A 9717-nucleotide genomic window follows, 5' to 3' on the forward strand; every position below is an offset into this window, starting at 1 on the left:
GTGTTATCTGTGTTGGCCATCCTGTAAATGAGGCTTTTCTCGCAGATTCCATGGCAAAATTCTGAAATTTAGGACGAGTAACACCAGGAACATCGTTTGGTCCAAGTGACGACTCGTATCGAAAGTTGAAATTTTCACCTGTAGGTACTTGTTGAGTGACACTAAAACCTGATAAATTTGCCATATTAGGAGGCAAAGAATTAGGAGTGTAGCCATTTTGCATCCCACCTTGTCGCACCCAGGGACAATTAGGGAAATGCTGTCTGTGTTCCATGGCCACAATATCCCCCTCACACCAGCCACTGAGAATTCCCCCACAGTGAGTACATTGTACCTTGTCATCAAGTCCTGTGTAATAAAATCCATCCTGTGCTAGAGCTTGTGGAGTCACTGGTACACCAGCAGGCCAGCAGTGGTCAAATGTTCGTAATCGTTTGTTGTAATCGTTTCGCAGTGGTGCAAGTCGTTCATAAGGTGTTTGTGGAATTACATCCATATTGCTGAAAATTAACCCCCTGCACAATCACATATTGTCTTCAGTTCCATTGTCATTTTGTTATAATTTTGTATTCTCACTGGCTTTTGTAATAGTAGATCATTTGTTCTAAAACTAAAAGAATGATGCATATATATTATATACTTTTATTTCAAAAGTACCAAAACTATTATTAAGGCAAGTAACAAACGCTGCATTCTATTTCTATCTAAATTTCTTTTTTTGGACTGGCAGGAAATTTGAGAGCAAAAATATCATAAATGAACTTGGGAGTTTTCCCTATCTCGACTTTTCAAACAAATTTAAAAATAGCCGAACTTTGCATGCATGCATCTCATACTAATATATTGATGAAACATGACACAAGAAAGACCTTGACAAGAGAATAGGTAAATCTTATCATAGCATATTTGCAATTTCAGTTTTGGGGGAAGTATGAGTAGCAGGCTGGTCAATAAAATCAGGAAATGTTGTTTCTGGCTTGATTGACAAGTTGTACGACATTGAAAATTGATATCAGAAATAAATTTCTTGCAATAATTTATATTAGAACTGAAAATTGTAACTTGATTTTTTTAATAAAATGCTTAAACATTCCAGTACATTTTAAAGCTATGATTTTTAACTAAAACAAATATTCAACTGCATTTTTTTGTTCGTAAATTACTTTTACTGCTTTATCCACCTTATTTTTTTTTCTTTCAAATTAGGAATTTTTGACATGAAATTTCGAAAAAGGTCACTCAGGGGTGAATAGCCATTGAAAAAATAGCTCAATATCCATAAGAGTTTTATCATCAGCAGAAAAATGATTTAATACATTTTTAACAAGATGTGTTTGTGAAACACTATGCACCCGGCGGCAACAAAGTTCGAAAAAGCTATTTTTAGCGTATAGGTCACAATCAAGGTCACAAGGTCATTGACCTTGGTGTCATTTGAAAGAACTTAATTAGTGGAGTATGCATACCAAATATGAAGTCTCTATCTCCTATGGTTCAAAAGTTATGGCGAAGGTTAAAGTTGACAAAAGACAGACAAACAGACAGACAGGACAAAAACAATATGCGCCCTCGATCTATCGATCGGGGCGCATAAAAATTCTCTTAGGTATATAGTACACATGTACCAGTATTTTAAATAATACAAAAGAAGGCTGCTTGTCAATTTCTATGTCATTTGCAAGCTCCTGGTTATATTTGCCAGATTCTTTGGACAAATTCAAATGATGCTGTCCACAGCCAATTGTAGAAAGTGCAAATAATACAAATTAAAAAATTACCAGTAAGTACAATTAATGCAATTTAGGAAAGATGCTTCAATCAACCTTTTCTTCCAAAAATCAAAAAAAAAAAAAACACCTAAATATATGTTCAAATAAGTAAAATGAATACCATGTTAAGCAGAATATAGCCATATAAAGTTTCAATTTTCATTCAGAGTTTCTAATTAAATAACAAGACTGTATAAATTAATAATGTCCTAAAAAGTGAAAAAAAAAATTGTAAGGAATGATTGACTTACCAATATAAAGTTAATGGCAAGATGAAAAATGATGAAGGAAATTATTTGAGAGATTAAAACATGTTGATGTTTACATCATTTACAAACAAAATAATTTTACCCCCAAAATATCCCATTTTTGTTTGTAGCATGTATCCTTAAATAATTATAGCATTTTGTGATGAGTTATGAGAATTTTCATGAAGCATTTCTATCGATGAAAATAGGCAATTTCAATTGATGTTCAACTTGATTGATATCTGTCATATGGCATATAAAATATAGTTTAAGTGTACACACTAATAAAATTCCTGAATGAAAAGGAAATTGTTTTGTATATTAAATTCAAAATATATAAAGTCTTCAGTTGAGATTAGGAAATTATCATAATAGTGAGTGTATAGTACCTAAATTTGAACATGTGTTGAAATTCCATAATTTCATTCCATAAAACATCTTTTCAAAAGTCATATACACAAAATATTTTGTATTAAAATATTTTATCTAAATAATAAACAAAAAGTATGACTTCACTGAGCTTAAACTGTGTTTATTTATGATATTACAACTGTGGACATAGAGAAAATACTTGATCAGTGTCCTTTGAAGTTTTTGTCACCCATTCACTCATAGTAGAAGCTAGCATTTCATAGCTGTAGGAAAGGGGGGGGGGGGGCATTTTCTTCATCATTGGTCATCAATTTCCTTCATCATTGGTCATCAATTTTGACAATATATAGAATACTATAGAAAACATACCTACTATATGCTTGTGCCCCAACAATTATAATGTCTAATGACCTGTTTTTGCTTGTTACGGAATTTTGGTAGTGCCCCCCCCCCCAACTGAAAATGGTTAAACCCCCCACCCCACCCTCATTGAAATTGCTTCCTATGGGCCTGCATTTAGATGACGTGGGAGAGCGGGCATTTGTTAATTTTAATCCCTGCTGATAGAGCAGAGTGAATCATCTTATCATTACATATATGGATTATTTTAAATTGAGTATTTCTAAAGTCAACATTTCACAAAAATATTTCAAAATGACGATCAAATAACTGCCCCCATTTTGCAATTTCCTAAGCACCCAGGGCACTTTATAGGGAGAATATGGTTTTTGCAATTTAATAAATTATGTATTGTCTTCTGTGAAATTTAAAAAAAAAAAAAGCTGACATTGTTGTAAATCTGCATAAATATTCATTGAATGTAACAACATTTAGCAAGCAAATTTTTCCATGACCCTACAGCTTGTGAGATCGATCCCAAGCAGGTTTGGGCCTTCTGTGCATGACCTTAGGGATCACCATGATACAGAAAAAAAAATTGTTTAGCAAAGTTGCTCCTTTTATTAAAAGTATTTTAATGCAGATTTACAATATTTTGAGCTAAGGCCTACAAAAACATATGTTTGTTTACTATTACATGTACATACTAACAAAAAATAGTGTTGGTAGGTCATGTAGGTAGGATTTTCTTTTTATATATTTTTACTACATTTTTTTTTTCATATATCCGTAACTTTAAAATACAATTTTTTTAAAGATAGCTTGAAGGTCTCTTGTTCTATAGCCATCAAATATTTTTTTTTAAATTAAAATCTACCCCACAGTTTTAAAATCACTCAAAAGTGACCTTAAGAACCTGTTAACCATTATGTGTGGAAAAAACGTATATAGACATGCAATTTTTAGACTGTACAAACAAGAAGTCTGTGAGTGAATGCTCACTAGTAATAGCCCCACTCTGATGTGAATATACACTCTTATGCTGACATTGAATTCATACAAAAATGAATCCCACCATTTCGCATGCCTAAACAAAGAGTGTGCTAAAATTTCAAGCATCTGCAATGAGTAGTTATTGAGAAAACTGCTACAAATATTTGTTACGAACAGACGCACGGATAGAGGAAGTTGACATCAGATTCGAACAAAAATGAATCCCACCAGGCCAAAAATAAAATTAGCTTTGTTTGGCGTTGCCGGCCGACTCACATAAATCGGTGCGGTCCGAAGAATTTTTTCAACAGATACTGATCATAATTTTTATTTCGTTATATTTATCCGGATTTAGGTGTTTACGTTTGTGTAATATAAACAGAATGGGAAAGAATCATGTAAACGCTTGATTGATCAAACAGTTTTCATTTATAAGCGTCTATGTGATGTTGAATTAATGCGTATCACGAATCCAAGCATGGCTGTCGAAAGCGGTAAAATGTAAACTCGGTATAACAGAAGTTGATGGCATGACTCTCTGTGATAATGTGGTTTTAAAAGTAAACTGATGAATAAGATATACCACTTCGAAATAGAAATTTCATGGTACAATGTCCTGTCCAATTTGCTAGTCTAGCTGCCATGCTTGGATTCGTGCACATGATTCGAATTTACAAAAATTTAATGTCAGTGATTTTTAATACTACGTATATTAAAGGTTTAAATCTAATAGGGTTTGAAAATCAATGACAAATCTGAGAATCAATTCGGACTGTGGTTGTTGTTAAACTATCGGAAACCCACAGCGTTCGGATACTAACAACATGTACCATTTCTGAAATTTAAATAAAAAAAAATATTTTCCCTACCTACCGACCCAAACGTATAAAGACTAAGTCGGCAACGCCAAACCAACAATATTTTAATTGTGGCCCCATATGGCATGCCTAAACAAAGAGTGTGCTAAAATTTCAAGCATCTGCGATGAGTACCCTAGTTGAGTAATTGAGAAAATTGCGAGGAAAGTTTGTTACGGACAGACACACAGACAGCTAGACAGACATACAAGGGTAAAACAGTATGCCCCCCTCTCCTTCGGAGCGGGGGTATAAAAAGTATTTGGGTCAGTGCATGAAATTATGGTCAGTTGGGTAAAAGTACCATGAGTACAGTGACAACAGATTTTTTTTTTCTTTCCATCCATTTTTTGCATTAAAAATTTATATCCCATTTGGTTTATTATAACCCAACCATGCTATATTCCATTTGGGTGAGTGGTCCAAACTCCCAACCTGTTCAAGCTCTAATATAGCTAAATATGCTACTTCAAACTATTTTGCAATCAATCTTGAGATTGTGTTGGACCTAACTATACAAGTAAGAAGAGACAGGTCTACAGATAATATTGGATACCATATGGTAGCTACTAACGACCACCAACAAATCAGAGTATCAAAACTGAGTTGATGTATTAAGATTCTGGCTTTGTGCAAAATGGGTTACTGGGGTGGACATAAAGAAAACATGTATTGTCTCGTATCATGTTTTCAACTGGTGTTTTTGACCTATTTTTCCCAATCTGCTTCCTATGCATATACCATATAAATATAAAAATATAATTTTTGGTTGCTAAACATGAAAAAATACATAACAAGTACATGTAAAATGTTGTGAAGATACCCAAAAATGGCCAAAATAAATTAATTCAGTGGAATTTTTTCATTAATTTTTGTCTGTCAGAAATTTTAATATAATTTAAGCATGCTGAGGGGAAAGTACAGCAATAATACTAATAAATAAAATTGTCTGTAACCAAAATATACAACTTGTTTGGTGTTTTTATTGAAGATAAATTATTGGGGTTTTTTTCACCGTGTGGATTCCACACTGTGGAATATCTGACAGATATTATTCACAGTCCATGCTGACCGGAAGTCCATACTCAATTTAGGTCGAATATTTATTTTTGCAAAGGAAACTCCAACATCCTAATATATGATGGCAAATATATAGAGTGAGCACATAACTATAATTTTGATTATATTATTTAAATAACAGACACATATGTAAGCCTTATGGGCCTTATTTTTTTTTTTTTATATTTTTAAAAAGTTTGCAAAAAATCAAAGATAACGTCTAAATTAGTAAATAGGTGGGAAAATACAACATTCGACTAACTAGGCTACAAATTAAGCGAACAATGTTACGTTAACACATTCTTTTGATAAGCTTATCGTAGATCTGATAGGATAAATATGTGCATGAGCAAACCATACGACAATGTATGATGTATTTGCAGTATACTTACTCACAAACTGATATCAGAAATGACAAAATCACAAATAGTAAACAAACATATAAACATTTGATCATATATCATGGAACCGCGAACCCGACTTAAAAGCTTCCAGCCTTTCTACGAAGAGGATTTATCACGTACGTCTCAATTTCTTTTTATATGATAAAGCTTCCTTGTTATCTAAATCATATATTTAAAATTTTCTGCTAGAAAATTAATATTTTTGATGTTTCAGCGATTCAAAGTTTGAATTTCTCAATATGCATATTTTGATCGCCGAATGATTAAAAATCTACACTACCCCAGAATGCTTTCATGTAAGTTTCAGCTTTTCTCGCCCAGTGGCCCTTGAGAAGAAGATTTTTAAAGATTTATCCTATATATTTCAACGTTAAACTTTGATTCCCCATTGCGGCACCATCCTACCCCGGGGGTCACGATTTGAACAATTTAGAATCTACACTACCCCAGAATGCTTTCGTGTAAGTTTCAGCTTTTCTGGCCCAGTGGTTCTTGAGAAGAAGAAATTTTTTCCTATATATTTCATTGTAAAACTTTGATTCCCCATTGTGGCCCCACCCTACCCCCGGGGGTCACGATGTGATCAATTTAGAATCTACACTACCCCAGAATGCTTCCATGTAACTTTCAGGTTTTCCCGCCCAGTGGTTCTTGAGAAGAAGATTTTTAAAAGATTTTATCCATATATTTTAAGGTAAAAGCCGTTTATTAATTGGCCATAAACGTCTATAATCAGTAAAATATTGAAATATGAAAAAAAAAAAAAAAAAAAAAAAAAAAAAAAAAGACAAAAAGGATCAAGACTAGAATGTATGCTATTGCAAGCAATAGCATGAGGGACCGTTTTGGTATTTACCGCCATTGAGTGATATCGCCATTACCACCATTAAGTAATTAACACACTAAATTGTCGACGGATTTTTCCGTTATTTACCGATCATGACAAGGAGCAAGACAAGGGTGTGACCGGTCGGCAGGGGATGCTCACTCCTCCATGGCACCCAATCCCACCTCTGTTTTTGGAGGTCCGAGTTTGCTCTGCTTCCGATTTGTATTGTTTTAATGGACTTTGAGCTTGAATATTGTTCGTTATCTCCATATTTCATCGCCTATTCGAATGGGTGATATCACCTATTCAATTGGTTTATCACCTATTCGAATTCGTGATATACCTTTTCAGCTTTTGAATTTGTGATATCCCCTATTTGAATAGGTGATATCATATGCATCTATTCAAATTAAGCATGAAATAACAACTGCTCCCAAGACTATAGTGCATACATTTACTCTATACAGGAAGTAAAAAGTTCAATCTCTTATTATACAGATAATTATAAAAGAGGAAAAAGTATCAATTAATATAGCAAAACTGACTAGTGACTGCAAGTGAAATTTATATAACTTCACAGGAATTGACAACAAATAGTGTTTTAAATGTCTTGGACTATAACACAGGCGGAAAGGGCAGCCCGAATTTGATTATGGTCAATAGAGATTTAGTTTTTCATATGCAAACCAGGTTATTTTATGGTCTTTTTTGTGTACATATACATTGTGACTTAAAAACAGTATCCCTCTCCTCTTTTTGCCAAAAATGATCTTACAGAGAATCTACAATTTATTTGATCAATGCAATGCCGACATAGCAGAGGGTGTGGCTCAAATTAAGTAGAGTAATTTCATAGAAACTATATTATCTTTTTTTTTTTTAAAGTTTTTGCAAGAGTTATGAAATCAATTTCATCAATTTTGAATCACTTCTAAGAAAACAAAAAAAATGCTCTTTGAAAGCCTTTTGAAAGTTCATCCTTTACTTTGCACTGCAGCTAGAATGTCTTGAGGAAGGGGGTATTCATTTTAAATGTTTTAAGAAATGCAAATTAGGTGATATCACTAACTTTTACATTCGAATAGGTGATATCATCTCTTAAACTCAAAAAGGTGATATCACCAGTTCCGATAGGTGATATCACCTCTTCATTTCCAAAAGGTGATATCACCAATTCGAAAAGGTGATATCACCTATTCGAATAAGGAATATAACCCTTTCCAATAGGTGATATCACCTATTCAATTTGAATGCGTGATATCACCTTTTCAAATAGGTGATATCACCTATTCGAATAGGTACATGTAATTTCATTAAATGGTTATAAATACCAATGCGGCGCCTCATGCAATAGACATACACAATGATCCATACAAAATGATCCTGTAACGGCAGGGTTTTAAACCTCTGCGCTTTAGTTCACTCGTTCGTTATGAGAAAAAGTATGTCCTATTGTTTCCACGGCAATGGAAACAGTTTTAAAAATCTTAAATGTAATATAAATGCATTTGTGAAGTTTCACAAGGGTTTTAAAAGCCAGCCTTGACAATATTAGTTGACAATTTTTTCCCATGACAACGGTGGTCAGTTTTAAAAATCAAAATATTTAATGAACATCTAGAATAACTGTTGCTGATCGTTATTTCTGAAACATTTCATTAAATTTATCCAAGTCATGTCTGAGAAAATGTTCGGACAAAATAATAGGTCTAGCGAAAACAATATATCGTCCTGACTTACCTTTAATCAATTCCTATCTATTGTGCAATTTTATTTTTGAGCTGAGAACACAATAGGTCTAATAGAAAGAAACACACGCAATGTTTTTAAACAAATGTTATTGCGTGTCGTCTAGTGTTAATCTGAAAAACGCAAGAGAATTACCCGTTGAGATCCAAACTTTGGCAACAATCATCTCTTTTGAACTTTCTATCACTCTGTTGGGATGGGGGTCATTTTTCAACGGGGGTCAATTTCTTATAGGTTGCACGCATAAAAAAAACTGACTCCTAGGGTTCTTTTTCTACTAGAAATTAATTTTTTCTACGGCTAAGGGGTCATTTTTCGATGACCTCTGGATCATTTTTCTACGGGGGTCATTATTCGTCTTTACACCGGGATAAACATGATAAATCTGACAAGGTCTCAATTCGTAACCTCATACTAAACAAGGCTGTTGGTTACATCATGGACAAAAAGATAAAAAAAAAAATGAGACAGTGGATGACATCTGGAGAGGAGATCAATACCAGGCAACGGAGTTCAGAGGAATACTAGCCCCTAAATAAAGCTACGGGTTCAGATGCATGGCTACATGCAAGAGCAATATAGGAATATATATACAGACTACATAGCTCCAGCTCTGAAGATATTCCAGGTTTCCTTAGATTCAGGTGCAATACTAGATGTCTGGCAGTCAGACTCAATCGTCCCAAATCTTTAAAAAAGTCGAAAAACATCTGTCCTCTAATATTACCGTCCTGTTTTTCGTACCTCATTCTTTGCAAGATGGACCATTTCGACCTCCATTCAATTCTCAGTGACTGTCGACATGGTTTCAGATCAGGTCGTTCCTCTGAAACCCAGGTGGTCATCACAAGAGAATCATAGCTCGCACCTTGGACGAGGAAAGACAGTTGGGCGTAATTGTTCTTGATATCTCTAAAGCATTTGACAAGACTACTACACAAGCTGGGATACCATGGTGTGAGGAACAACACAGCTTGGTGGATAGAGGACTTCCTTAGCAATAGACAACAGCAAGTCCTTATAGATGTCTTTCTGGAGAGCCATAGGGGACAGTCCTTGGATCACTGTTATCAAACACTTTTATTAACGATTTGCTAG

General features: G+C 34.0%; 1 protein-coding gene across 1 annotated transcript in view; it reads right to left on the bottom strand.

Moving 5' to 3' along the window:
• Window positions 1-586, bottom strand: part of LOC133202522 (baculoviral IAP repeat-containing protein 3-like) — a 25606-nt gene extending 25020 nt beyond the window's left edge. Inside the window, exon 1 of the mRNA XM_061338360.1 lies at window positions 1-586. This exon is cut by the window's left edge and continues 42 nt beyond it. Within this exon, the coding sequence (XP_061194344.1) occupies window positions 1-496 (496 nt within the window). The 5' untranslated portion in view covers window positions 497-586.
• Between the last annotated feature and the right edge of the window lie 9131 nt (window positions 587-9717).

The sequence above is a fragment of the Saccostrea echinata genome, unplaced genomic scaffold (assembly GCF_033153115.1).
Source record: "Saccostrea echinata isolate AGI-Se365-2 ecotype Australia unplaced genomic scaffold, CSIRO_AGI_Sech_v1 ptg000047l, whole genome shotgun sequence".
Classification (NCBI taxonomy): Eukaryota; Metazoa; Mollusca; class Bivalvia; order Ostreida; family Ostreidae; genus Saccostrea; species Saccostrea echinata.